Genomic DNA, 14,924 nt, shown 5'->3' with positions numbered 1-14,924 from the left:
TTGACCCATCTATAGTACCCCTCAACCTTTGCTATCCATGTAGCTGTCTTTTTTTAAAATTGTTATAATTGTACCTGTGCCTGCAAACTTCCTCTGCCAGTTTGTTCCATATACCCACCATCCTCTCTATAGGGGAAAGTTTAACTCTGGTCTCTTTTTAATTCTTTCCCTTATCTCTTTAATTCCATCTCCTGTAATTTTAGACTCCTCTACCTTAGGAAAAAGACTATGCCTGTTCACCTTACCTATGCTCCTTATGATTATAAATGCCCCTTCAGCCTTTATGCTGCAGGTGATTTAAAAAGCCAGCCTATTCAGCCTTTTCTAAAACTCAAGCCCTCACATCCTGGCGACTTGAGTTTTATTTCTGCACTCTTTCCGGCTTAATGACATCCCTCCTACAGCAAGGAGATGAGAACAAAACAATACTGCCACTGCAGTCTCACCAACAACCATTCAGTTGTGGCTTGATGTCCCAACTCCTGTACTCAGTGCCCTGACCGACTAGGCTCTGGCAGTGGATCCTGAGGTTTTGCCTCCCACCCCCCAGAAATGCTTAATAAATTTTTCACTGGTGCTTAGAGTACTAGAAAATAATTAAGAGACATAAAGTTAAAAGGATGCATATCTTCAACTTGGCTCTATTTGAATAAATGGGATGGCTGGGGTGTGCATTGTAATCCATAATGTAACATGCAATCCCATCACATGCCAACCATCCCTGCCCTTGGTCCAGGACGTCTATGCTCTGCCCTGATTCATTGCTGAGTACTGCAGCAGGATAGAGGAGCCAGCCTCTCTCCTCAAGCTCATTTTTGACCTTAACATTGCAACGGGAATGGTTCACAAGAAAGACTTTGATCATGTTTCTTCATGCAACTATCAACAAAAGATTAGTACGCTTAGGCCCTGCTAATTCTTCGAGCTGCAAAGCACTTTCACAAATCATTGTTAACTTCAGGAAAGTGCAGACGAACCATCTCCCTCTGCAAATACATGGCTCCTCCACAGAGAGAGTTAAGTGCACCAAGCTGCTGGGAGTTCACGTCGCGGATGAGCTCACCTGGTCCCTCAATATCACCTCCCTGAACAGGAAGGCACTGCAGCGCCTCCACTTCCTGAGAAGATTGAGGCAAGCAAGGCTCCCTCCCTCTCCCATGTCGTAACTGCATTTTACAGGAGCACCATTCACAAATTGAATCTCCATCTGGTGTGGGAGCAGCCGTGTATCAGACTGGAAGTTCCTACAAAGGACTGTGAGTGTAGCTGAGAGGGTCATGAGGGTCTCCCTACCATCTATCTATCAGGAGTGCTGCAAGCACAGGACCCTTAGTATTATTAAGGATCCCACCCATCCATCCAGCTTCGAAATTGACTTTACACCTTCAGGCAGGAGACCCTGATGCATAAAAACAAGGACGGTCAGGGTGGGAAACATTTTCTTCCCCCAGGCCAGTAGGCTTCTGAACTCCCAGCTGCATCACATTCAGATTGTCACTGGTTAATCTCTTCTGTACCTTACAATATTTAATTCATATTTTTAATTTGTTATTTATGCATGATTTGTCTGTAGATTTTATCCTTGCCTTCATAAGTTATCGTGTGTAATGTGTACTACTGTGCTTTACGCCCTGGTTCAGAGAAATATTTTGTTGCTATATATTATATGGTGATATATGTTACATGCATATATATAGTTAAATGACAGTAAACTTGACTTGACTTTAATGGCAATAAATTATAGAAAATAAGCTTGTCGTTCTGAGACAGGTTAAAACCCTGCAAGATACCTCCTCATATGTTCTCTGGGTTCTCATGATAGTAATTTTGCCTCATAACCCTTTAAAGAAATACTGTGGATAGTTCTAAAATGTGTTCTGTAAGATGACCAGTTCTGACTATCTTTTTCCCACTTCCAGATCTCGTGTCTTCTTGGACAGATTGAGCTGGAAGGTCGGCGGCCGCCATTGATGCCTTCTGGGAAATCATTGCCCTGTTTCCAACCTTACGACTTCACTCCACGTTCTGGTGGTTTTGTCACTGGCCGCTTTCTCACTGGTATCAGCCCTCCGGTAAAAAAAAACATTATTGTGGTTCTTCCTACCTTTTATGCCACTTCTAATATTACAGAGGCCATGGAGTGCCAGTACTGTTGTTGCCTAATTAAAGACAATTGTACAGCAGTATCATCCCTTATTATAGCCTTGGCGTAGTACCGCACAGAAACAGGCCCTTCAACTCAACTAGTCCATGCTGAACTGTTGTTCTGCCTAGTCCATCGACCTGCACCTGAGGCCTTCCATACCCCTCCCATCAATGTATTCATCCAAATTTCTTAAATATTGAAATCGAGCTTTGTTCTGCTAGCAGCTTGTTCCACACTTGCACCATCTCTGAGTAACGAAGCTCCCCCTCAGATTCTCCTTAATTTTTTCACCTTTCACCCTTAACCTATGACTTCTAGCTCTAGTCTCACCCAACCTCAGTGGGGAACGTCTACTTGCATTTACACTATCTATACCCCCTATAATTTTGTATGCCACTATGAAATCTTTCCTCATTCTCCCATGTTTCAGGAAATAACACCCTAATCTATTCAGCCTTTCTCTATACTCAATGGTTTGGTACTAGTGTGCACTTGGAGATACAGTGCCTATAAAAATTATTCATCCCCCCCCCCCCCCAGAAGGGTTCATGTTTTATTATTTTACAATCAGTGGATTTAAATTGGCTCTTTTGACACTGATCAACAGAAGAGATTCTTTCATGTCAACGTGAAAACAAATTTCTACAAACTAGCCTAAATTTATTACAATTATTAAACACAATAATTGATTGCATAATTATTCACCCCCTTCATAAGTAGATGTACATTTGGCAGCAATTATAGCCTTGAATCTGTCTGGATGGGTCTCTATCAGCTTTGCACATCTGAACACTGCAATTTTTCTCCATTCTTCTTTACAAAACTGCTCAAGCTTTGTCAGATTGTGTGGGGATCATGAATGAACAGCCCTTTTCAAATCCAGCCACAAATTCTCAATTGGATTGAGGTCAGGACTCTGACTTGGTTACCCCAGGACGTTAACTTTGTTGTTCTTAAGACATTCCTCTGTAGCTTTGGTGTTATGCTTGGGGTCATTGTCTTGCTGGAAAACAGATCTTCTCCCATGTTATGTCTTGCTTATGCAAAACATAGTGTTTAGTCTAATGACCAAAAAGCTCAATTTTGGTTTCATCAGACCATAGAACCTTTTCTAGCTGACATCAAAGTCTCTCACGTGCCTTTTGGCAAACTCTAGCTGAGATTTCATGTGAGTTTTTTTCAACAGTGGTTTTTTCTTTGCCACTCTCCCATAAAGCTGTAACTAGTGAAGTACCCAGGCAATGGTTGTTGTACGCGCAGTCTCTCCCATCTCAGCCACTGAAGCTTGTAACCTCCGAGCTTTCATGGGTCTCTTAGTGGCCTCCCTCGCTAGTTCCCTTCTTACATGGTCACTCAGTTTTTGAAGACAGCCTACTTTAGTTAGATTCAACTTTATTGTCATTGTGCCGAGTGGAGATACAAAGCCAATGAAATGCAATTAGCATCTGACCAGAAGTGCAAAAGAATAGTGTTATTTACAAAATAACTGTGAATAAAAATTAAGTGCTACAGCACACAAATATAAAAGTACTGAGACAGTACAATACGGATGCAATACTGCTTAGCGCTGTGATGTGAGGTTCAGCAGGGTCACAGCCCCAGGGAAGAAGCTCTTCCTGTGCCTGCTGGTGAGGGAGTGGAGGCTCCTGTAGCGCCTACCGGATGGGAGGAGAGTAAAAAGTCCATGTTTAGGGTAGGATACATCCTTGATAATGCTTTTCGCCCTGCCCAGGCAGCGTTTATGGTAGATGTTCTCAATGGTGGGCAATTGGGTGCCGATAATCTGCTGGGCAGTTTTCACCACCCGCTGGAGTGCCTTGCAGTCCGATACGGGACAATTGCCATACCACACTGAGATGCAGTTGGTGAGTATGCTCTCAATGGTACAGTGGTAAAAGTCCGTTAGTATCCTGGGACAGAGGCGAGCTTTCTTGATGCTCCGCAGGAAATAAAGGTGCTGTTGCGCCTTTTTGATCAGGATGGAGGAGTTCAGGGACCAGGTGAGATCATCGGAAATGTGGACACCAAGGAATTTGAAGCTTGATACATGCTCCACTACAGCTCCGTTGATGTAGATGGGGACATGAATGTGGCTCCTAGCATGCCTTTAGGCAGATATACAGCTGTGCCATATTCTTTTCATTTCTTGATGATTGACTTAACTGTACTCCAAGGGATGTTCAGTGACTTGGAAATTTTTTTGTATCCATCTCCTGACTTGTACTTTTCAATAACCTGTTCACAGAGTTGCTTGGAGTATTCTTTTCTCTTTAGGGTGTAGTTTTTGCCAGGATACTGACTCACCAGCAGTTGACTCTTCCAGATACAGGTGTATTTTTACTACAGTCAATTGAAATATCTTGACTGCACGCAGTTCTCCATTTAACTAATAATGTGACTTCTAAAACCAATAGGCTGCACCGTGATGATTTGGTGTGTCATATTAAAGAGGGCTGAATACTTGTGCAATCAATTATTTTGTGTTTTATATTTGTAATTAATTTAGATCACTTTGTGGAGGATCTGTTTTCACTTTGACACAATCTTTTTCTGTTGATCAGTTCCAAAAAAAGCCAAATTAAGTTCACAGATTCAATATTATTTTGCAATCGGGGTACATTCATTTTCCCAAAGTTAGCTGTTGTCAGTGGTGGCTGAGTGATTGCATTATCAGTGATTTCAGCCCATCTGCAGAGACTTGGAAGTCAAAATTTGGGCTGACGCATCACAGTATCGTTGAAGCAGAACTGAAATGTCAGGGCTACCTTGAGTTGGGTGCTTTATGACCATAAGTCATCGGAACATTTGACCCATCGAGTTTGCTCCATCATTTGATCACAACTGATTTATTTTACCCCTCCGCCCCATTCTCCTGTCTTCTCCCCGTAACCTTTGACACCCTTACTACTCAAGAATCAAATAGCTCAATGGATGGAAAAGATCTCTTGGTGTTACTTCAGAGAGAATAGGAGATGCATGTAATATCCAGGGCAGTACTTGCATCTCAGCCAACAAAATCACATCTGCAGTTAGTTTTGCTCTGTCTTGCTAAATGTGAATTTGTTGCTATATTTCTTATGTTATGGCATTGACTTCATTTCAAGAGCATGATGCTGGTTTTCATGTGCTTTGAGTTTCTGTATGCCAAGGTTGTGAAAAGTGGAAGCATTTTTTTTGTATTTGCTGGTTGATGGCTAAGGCTGCCTGATTCGCACTCTGGCTTTGGTAAATTGGCGAAGTACTATACGAAGAAGCCAATTGAACCAATTTGTTTTTTATTTTGCAGCAGTCGTCCTCACTGACTAAAATCCAACTTCATCCATCTCATGGTCTGACAGCTTTTCTCGTGTTTGCAATATTTAGCATAGGCGAGTTGTGAATGGTTTGACCCTCTGGAATGTCCAGGTCACTTCCCTGTATTCGATTGTGTCTCAAACCTGTTTTATTTGCTTTTAAACTTGCAGTTGTTCACACTTTAGAAAAGAAATAAGTTGTTATTCCTACAATTGTATTGAGAGAATTACATTTGTGACCTCTGGGAAATTGAAATATTTTGCAGCAAAAAAATATTTTTTGTTGTGTGGTTGCTGCTGCAACAAAGAAAACTGTCTACCTGCACCCACCCTCTCTGTACCTGTTATGCTTCCTTCTGCCTTCTGTTAAATTGCTTTACCTTGTACTGTCTCAGAGCACTGTGTGATCTGTATGAACAGTACACAAGACAGGCTTTTCACTGTACGTGTGACAGTAATAAACCAGTTCCAATTACAACTATTTTGAGCATGACAAACTGCTGGTGTGAGGTCCCAGCTGTGAGAATCTAAGGTCAGAGGACACAGCCTCAGATTAGAGGGACGTCCTTTTAGAACGGAGATGAGGGGAAATTTCTTTGCGACAGTCAGCTATGGAGGCCAAGTCTTCATCTATATTTAAGGCAGAAGGTGATAGATTCTTGATTGGTGTGTGTGTGTGTGTGTGTGTGTGTGTGTGTGTGTGTTTGTGTGTATGTGTGTGTGTGTGTATATATATGTGTGTGTGTGAATTACATATGTTATCATGCTACCACATGATACATGCGCATCTCACTTAAAGTAAAAAACAAACATACAACTCGCAACACTCTGCTCCTTTGTTTTCCTTTGAATTAGTGAAATGTTTTGCAGCTACAAAACTTAACACCTACCTGTCATCATCAGCCCATTTGCTTTCTCTTGCCTGCCTCTGTCTCCCAGCTCCATCCATTCTTTTCTCCCTCCAAACTGGCTCCTTCGACCCTTGATTTCTTGCCCCTCCTTTGGCTTCCTAACCCTGCCTCATCCTTTCACCTCTCCATTTTATACCAACTAACATCCCTCACCACTCTCAGTCCATGTGTAGGGTCGCAGCCCAAAACATTATTTATTTATTTACTTACTTACTTACTTGCGTATTTATTTATTTATTTATTTACTTACTTGCTTGCTTGCTTGCTTGCTTGCTTGCTGCAAATAGCAGTTGGATAATGATCGGATAACTCACTGGACAAACAAAATTTAAGAAAGGGTATAAGAAAAAAATATTTTGCGAAATCAAAGCAAAATCTCGCAGATGCTAGAAATATGAAAAAAGTGACCTTGATTTAGGAGTAAGCATAGATCATTTGGTCCCTCAAGTTTCTTTCACCATTTAATAAGATTTGACAACAAATTGGTAGAAACACCAGAAGATCAGGAGTGTGAGGGTAAAATCTCTGATGTTTCAGGTCAATAATCTTTCATAGAAAAGCCACCCTTGATCTCTGGTATTTCCAACATTTTTGGTTTTCTTCACAGAAGAATATATCATATGTTGGCAGAGTGTCTGTGATTGGTTTCTGATAAAATGTCTCTGCCTCTTTGAGTTCAGTGTGATATCTTAGTGCAGGGGTTCACAAATATTTCTATGCCATGGGGTCTGTGGACCCCAGGTTGGGAACCCCTGTCTTAGTGCAAGCTTTAGGAAGTCATCAAAATCTTCATTTCTAAATATTATTCTTTCATCCTTCAGGAGTTTTTCTTTCACTGTATGGCTGGCAGGGAAGGTCTGGTAGATACAGCCGTGAAAACTAGCCGATCTGGGTACCTTCAAAGGTAAGGAACTATTTAAACTTCTGACACGGAAAATAATAAATCACTTTAGTTGTTCCATCTACCAGTGTGTTCCAAATACTTACCAATCCCTGGAAAAGCATAGAAACATAGAAAACCTACGGCACAATACAGGCCCTTCGGCCCGCAATGCTGTGCCAAACATGTACTTACTTTAGAAATTACCTAGGGTTACCCATAGCCCTTAGCTTTTTCTAAGCTCCATGCATCTCTCCAGGAGTCTCTTAAAAGACCCTATTGTATCCGCCTCCATCACCATCACTGGCAGCCCATTCCACGCACTCACCAATCTCTGTGTAAAAAAACTTAACCCTGACATCTCCTCTGTACCTACTTCCAAGCACCTTAAAACTGTGCCCTTTCATGTTAGCCACTTCAGCTCTGGGAAAAAGCCTCTGACAATCCACACGATCAATGCCTCTCATCATCTTATACACATCTATCAGGTCACCTCTCATCCTTCGCTGCTTCAAGGAGAAAAGACCGAGTTCAGTCAACCTATTCTCACAAGGCGTGCTCCCCAATCCAGGCAACATCCTTGTAAATCTCCTCTGCACCCTTTGTATAGTCTCCACAACAGTAGTGACTATTTGCCACACAAGTCCATGAGTTTGACACTAGTTAGGAACTGTTTGTCAACAGTCTCCTGTCCCAATGAAGCAGCACAGTGTCTGAAATATGTGAAGGGAATCTCTGCTATTTTCTCGATTAGTTTTCGGTCTTTTGGCCCGCTGCTGCTGTAAGGAGTTTGTATGTTCTCCCCGTGACCACACTGGTTTCTTCCAGGTACTCCGGTGCCCTTCCAAAGCCTTTAGACATACCAGTTGGTAGGTTAATGTAGGCTAGGTTTAAATTAGGGGATCGCTGGGCGGGCGCGCTTGAGAGGCCAGAAGGGCCTAACCCGCTCTGTATCTCAATAAGTAAATAAATAAAATTTAGGACTTACTCCAAATAAGTAGTTAGCCAATTAACCGATGGCCCAATTAACCAGAATCCACTGTTGTGGATAGTTTGCTCAAGAACCTTCATTAGAAGAGAGAAAACAAGGTCGTTTTCAATAGCTGCAATGGTGGGTAAGGGTTAAGAAGAAGGAAGGCAATGGTTCTGAGGGGAATTTTCATAAAATTCTGTTGTAAAAGTTTTTTCCCTGTAAATTCCTGCAAGAAAATGAAGTACTTTAGCAATAAATTTACTTTAAACTTTGAAGATGAAACTGAATGACAATGTAGCAATTCAAATAGCAATTAGGAGCAGATAATGCTTCTTTGACTGCATGCTGCATTGCTCATAGCAAAGCTCTCACATGCCCTGCAGAGTAGACTACACTTGTAGAAAAATGATGATGACATCTGGGCAGTATGCCCAGATGGAAGATGGATTGTTACTCCTCATACTTAGTTTGATTCTAGTTGTAACAGTAGGAAAAGCCACAGACAGATTAGTGTGGAAATCAGAGTGGGATAAGGAATCAAGGCAGCAGAAAACTCAGGGTCACTCCTGCAGACTGAATACAGGTGCTCTGCAAAGTGATCGTTCAATTTGTTAGGTTCCTCCAGTGTTGATGAGACCCCAATGTTTACACCAAGTGCCGTAAGGTAGACAAGTCAGAGTACAAGTAAATCACTACTTCACTGGAAAGTCAGCTTGAGTGCCTCAGTGGCGAAAAGACAGTTGCACCTCCTGTGGTTGCATGTAAAAGTGCCATAAGATGGGGAGTGGCTGACCAAAGGCAGGGCCTGGATTCTACTCTGTATGTCTCTGTGAATCTATCCCCTCAAAATGCTGAAAGGGGAAGGGAGGGTAACATTTCTGTGGTAGTGGAAACCCTTTTCGAGCCACTGGAAATTATGGAAGTTGGTTCTTTGACTGCAGAGGCTGGTAGCTGTAAAATTCCTGCTCTATTCAGGAGCAGAAAAAGTGAGAACAGTGGGAAATAGATGGGACCTGGTCAAGAGATCTGTTCCTCATGAATGTGTTCACCAATCAACAGTGACCACATTCAGGAAGAAGGAAGGTTACCAACCATTTCAGTGGCACCTGTACAACACATCCCATCATTGGCGCAAATACGACAGAGATGGAGAATGGAATGGAGGAGTCCCTACAAAAGGTGGAGAGGAATGGAGTATAGTTAACAGCTTCAGTAGGCTAAGTAATTGTCAGAAAAAAGTTATGAAATATTTGAATTTTGTGTAATGCAGAAAGCATTCAGGTCTTGATGCACCAGAAATAGGATTGAGGGAGTGAGCCCAAGTAGGATTGAAGTAAATACTGCTCCACATATCCCAAAAAGGGACAGGCATGGCTTTGGTCTATCCCTCCCGGTTCTGATAAAGAGTATTGGACCTGGAAATTTAACTAGTTCTCTTTCCATGGATGATGACTGACCTGATGGAATGAATGGGAATAATTTGAGAGCTAAACAGACTCGATGGGTCAAATAGACACATTGAATTTTGTAAAGAAATACAAGATAGTCTCTGGTAGGACATTATTAAGGAGGGGGAATGGAAGGCCACAGAGAATCTTAGTAACAAATACTAGAATTTTAAAATCAATGCTTTATATAACAAGGGCTACTGGAACTACAGGGCAGCTACAGGTCAGAGAGCATAGGGACAAAGGGTGGAGGGACAGTGCAAGTTAGGACATGAACTGAGTTTTCTGTGACCTCAGGTGTGTGGATAAGAGAATGCATGTGACATTGAGGCAGTTGTCTTGAGATTGCAAAGATATGCATTAGGAATTCAACAGAAACTATGCTGAATACAAGTGATTACAAATATACATACTTGGAATCATAAAAGCAAATGTAAAAACTGTGGATAGTAAAGATCTGAAATAAAAGCAGAAACAGTTGGAAATATCCAGCATGTCAGGCAGTATCTGTGTGGATAAAGACAGAGTTTAGGTTGAAGACATTTCATCATAACAGGAAAAATTAGAAACCAAATCTGTTCTGAGTTGAACAGAAGGATGAGGTGAGGAGAGAACAAGGGTTTTAGTTTGATTGGGCAGAGACCAAGAAAGACTGAGTGATGCAACTAGAGGTGCTGACAACTAAAACAGGGTGGTGAAGGCTTGTTAAGCACAGATCCTCAGCTGTTTGGAGATATAAGCAAATGTAGAAAACAAGGAAGAAGGAAAGAAAGATAAAAACAAGGGTCAAACTATAAGATATAAGACAGGAAAACTGCTGTGAATGTGGAAATACACATCTAGATTTTCAGTTTGCCAGTTCTGATCTCGCAGCATTTTCCAGTATTATTCACAAGAGTTCCAACATTTACTGAATTTAAAAGATAAATTCTCTCTTGGGGTCTTTGAGAACTATAAAACAGTTCTGTCTTATTTTCGATCAGTAGAAGTCTCCGTCCGTATTAGAAAGCCATCTGTAAACTTAAACTATTTTCATTACAAGTTTCAGTAACACTTGTTGCAATGGCTTGCTTTATAACAGGCTAAAGAGGGTCTCTAATGCACTACTTTCAAAAATATGCATTCTCTGAGATTGCTCAGTTATTTATTTGGCAGCTTGTTATATTTTGAATGAGTTGGGTTTTACTCATAATAATTAACCTTGGCAACAGATTGAGAGCTATAAAGGGGAGTTAATGGAACAATGCATCACAGAGTATTGCTGACTCAAACAACTAAGGTCTTTATTGAAAGATGTTTAAGCATCATGCATAGCTTTCAAGCAGAACTATGTACATAACTTATTTTTTTAACAGAGAAACAGATTAATACTTAGATTTGTAATCTTTTATAATGAATTAGTATGAAACAGCCTGCAGTTTCACGGATTCAGAGTTGTGACCTTGTATTAATGAACCCAGAAGTTGAGTTCAGGTGTTATTGAATTAATTATTGCACTGTTAAATAGCCACTGGTTATTAACAAACATGCACATTCTGATTCTCAAGGCTCTATAACTAGTGCAGTAAGCTAATTTGGCCAATCTGATTTGGTCAGTTTGAAAAAGCTGTTAATATGAAAATATGGAGTATTTGCAGAGACACAGGTTACAAAACGAATACAGCAGTTTAAACTTTGTAAAATACTGCTTCAGACTTAGCAGCAGAATGCCATTAATGACCACATGATGATCACGACTTTTCATGAATAGCTAAGTACCTTTGATGTGTAAACATTACAGTGGTATAGAGAAAAACATCACACCAGTCCCCAGAACAAGAACATGCATGACTGACAAACCAGATTACCCGCAGTACTGCTGAGCTGTGCATTGAATAGTGTTATAGGATATTTCTTTCTTTAAAATATTTTTATTGGTTTTTTAAGTAAAGAGAGCGTAGTATAAAGGAGGTTTGTGCAGTTCATAACAAATGTATCGAATGTATAATTTACATCTATGAAAGAGATGCACCCATAGTGTAGTCATGCTTTGGTTACCTCCCCGCCCCAACCCACCCCTCCCAATCCCCATCTCCAAGCCATCATTGCATTAGCAAAAAGGGTTAAACAGAACCTTTATCCCCACAGAGCTGCATTGGTATGGAGAAGGTGTACAGGTTTCCCCCCGCTATCCGAAGGTAGCGCGTTGCTATGAAACCGTTCGTAAGCCGAAATGGCATAAAGCGAAGAAGCAATTACCATTAATTTTTATGGGGAAAAATTTTGAGTGTGTGCAGACCCAAAAAAATAACCTACCAAATCATACCAAGTAGCACATAAAACCTAAAGTAACACTAAAATATAGTAAAAGCAGGAATGATATGATAAATACACAGCCTATATAAAGTAGAAATACTTTTCTGCATTCATTGCAGCACTGTCAAGTGTAGCGAAAATCTCACGCAAGTGCTCTGGGTGGAAGCACTCTCTCCAGTAACCTTTAAGCTATGAAGCTGCCGTCGCCTCAAAAAACGATTAAACCACCCATGACTACCTTTAAATTCCACTTTCGCAAAAATGTCTTTCATTTATACAGTATTGGAACAATTTTTGCGTGTTCTCAGACCCGAAAAATAACCTACCAAATCATACCAAATAACACATAAAAATACACGGCCTATATAAAGTAGAAATAATGTATGTACAGTGTAGTTTCACTTACTGGAATTGGGAAGACAGCGAGCACACTGATGATGGTGTGTTAGGCTGAGGTTGCGGTGGTGGGAGATACAGGAGACTGGTTACTAACATCTTCTATGTCTGCCTGCCTCGATGTCGAACGCCGAGGTTCATCGTTTGCTGTGGCTGATGTGGAAGGCTTGAAAAACGACAGTATGCTTGACTGCTTAGCCTCACGCAATTTTCTATCATACAGTTCTTTGTAAGCACTCATCCTGCAAATATTGCCTTAAACCTACGTACCCTTTCAAAATTAAAATCATACTTTTCTGCAATCATTGCAGCACTGTCAATTGCAGCGAAAATCTCATGAAAGTGCTTCACGTTCAGTTCCTGGGCGACATCACTTTCGCTACTGCGTTTGGTTTCGATTCGTATCTTTTCCTTTTGCAATTGCATTAATTCTTCATCTGTCAGTTCTTGATCATGGGATGCCAAAACCTCTTCAACATCATCTTCATCAACTTCCACAAACCCAGCCTCCTTAGCCAAAGTCACTATTGCCGTATTTATTGTTGATGGTTTGAAACCTTTAAAATCATTCACTGCTTTGGGACACAGTCTCCTCCAAACGCCATTTCTCATCGAGACTGTTAGCCTATTGAAAGCATCTCCAAGGTTGGCGATTGCCAATTTTATATTGTATTCTTTCCAGATCTCTTGCAAAAACGCTTCAGAGTTGCCCTCTCTGTCAATGGTACTTACAATAAAACCCATCACATTTTGCGTATAGTAAGCCTTAATTGTGGCTATTAGGCCTTGGTCACACGGCTGCAGCAACGATGTCGTATTTGGCGGTAAGAACGCAACACGAACGTTATCGCCATACTCGGTAATGCCAGGCGGATGAGCAGCACGATTATCGACAATCACAAGACACCTATTATCAAGGTTATTTTCTCTACAGTATTTTTCAACAAAAGGACTAACGTATCTGCTCGTGTACTCAGAAAAAAGCACTTGGGTATTCCAATCACTTGGATGTGAACGGAACACAATGGGAAGTGTTTTCTTATCAATGCCTTTAAGTGCCCTCGGATTTTCTGAATGGTACACTAGTAGAGGCTTAGTGGCGTTAATAATAGGCATTAGGGTAAACCTGTCCTTTGATGCCTTGTGCCCCTTAGCCTGCTTTTCTTCTATCGAAATAAATGTCTTGCTTGGCAATTTTTTCCAATAAATTGCAGTTTCGTCACAGTTAAACACCTGCTTATGCGAATAACCACCTTCCGTAATTATTTTCTTCAGTTCTGCTGGGAACTTTTTGGCAGCTTCAGTATCAGCGGAAGCACTCTCTCCAGTAAACGTTAGACTATGAAGCTGCCCTCACCTCAGAACCGATCAAACCACCCATGACCACCTTTAAATTCCACTTTCACAACACTTTCATCACCATCGTCCAGTGCTTTCTGTTTCAGCTTATTAAAAAGACTGACTGATTTAAAAGGAGCATAAATACAATCAAGAGCAGGATTATTTCAAATATATATATCAGTAACAATATAAACCGAGATTAAGATAGACATTGTCAAAATCATAGATATTTTTAAGCTAGTATAAAATATATAATAAAAAAAATGAAAATAACAATTCTCCTCTTACCAGTTTTTGAAGAGAAAAGAAGAAACATTGGGTTTTAAATGAAAAGAAAAAAAAACCACTACACTATAGAAAAAACAAAAAGAAAGGGGACTGGGCAGTCCATTTTGAGGACACGACCAACAAAAAAGAAAGAAAGACTTTTTGATCAAATCTAAAACTTCAGGAAAAAAAAAGATTGAAAGAGTAATAAATCAAGTTAAATGAAAATATTGGATAAAAGGTTGCCAGATTTGCTCAAATTTAAAGGATGTATCAAATGTCCGACTTCTTACTTTCTCTAAACTTAAACAGGACAATATGGAGGAGAGCCAATAAAAGACCATAGGTGGATTAGAATCCTTCCACCTGAATAAAGTGGCTCTCCTAGCCAGTAAGGTTGAAAAGGCTATCTTACGTTGAGCGGAAACAGGAATATTTCCTGCTTCCGATGGGATAATCCCAAAAATTGCCGTAAGCAAATTAGGTTGTAAATCCAGATCCAAAACTTTTGATAGTATTTTAAAAACATCTCTCCAGAAGTTATCTAGCTTTACACAAGACCAATGCATATGAGTTAGTGGCCAGCTCAGTATTACATCTGTCAGAAATAGGATTGATATTGGAGAAAATACGCGCTAGTTTATCCTTTGACATATAGGCCCGATGCACTACCTTGGACTGTATCAAGGAATGACGGGCACAAATAGATGAGTTGTTAACCGAATGAAAAATTTTACTCCATTGATTATCTGAAAATGGCTCTTGAAATTCCGATTCCCAAACGCGTTTAATTTTATCATTAGACATCATTCGTGAGCTCAATAACCGTTTATAGATTATAGCTATCAACCCTTTCTGAAACAGTCCCCGAAAAACAAATCTGAAAAAGTTATCATTCCCTTGGTTTTCCAAATTAAAAAGGCCTTATCCAAAATTGATGGTTTAAAAAAAATAATTAAGATGGATATTACTAG

The 14,924-nt window shown here is 40.4% G+C and overlaps 1 protein-coding gene across 2 annotated transcripts in view; it reads left to right on the top strand.

The window, feature by feature from the left end:
* Nucleotides 1–14,924, top strand: part of polr1a (RNA polymerase I subunit A) — a 167,385-nt gene that overhangs the window by 74,238 nt on the left and 78,223 nt on the right. The window contains exons 20-22 of one of the 2 annotated variants that reach the window (XM_072256641.1): nt 1,920–2,072; nt 7,172–7,254; nt 9,263–9,382. In XM_072256641.1, the coding sequence (XP_072112742.1) occupies nt 1,920–2,072; nt 7,172–7,254; nt 9,263–9,382 (356 nt within the window). The remainder of the gene's footprint in view (nt 1–1,919; nt 2,073–7,171; nt 7,255–9,262; nt 9,383–14,924) is intronic. The other variant, XM_072256642.1, reaches the window with a different exon arrangement.

Source organism: Mobula birostris, chromosome 4 (genome assembly GCF_030028105.1).
Source record: "Mobula birostris isolate sMobBir1 chromosome 4, sMobBir1.hap1, whole genome shotgun sequence".
NCBI classification, from domain to species: Eukaryota; Metazoa; Chordata; class Chondrichthyes; order Myliobatiformes; family Myliobatidae; genus Mobula; species Mobula birostris.
The sequence above is the reverse complement of the archived record's forward strand: the minus strand, read 5'-3'. Positions and strand labels throughout refer to the sequence as shown.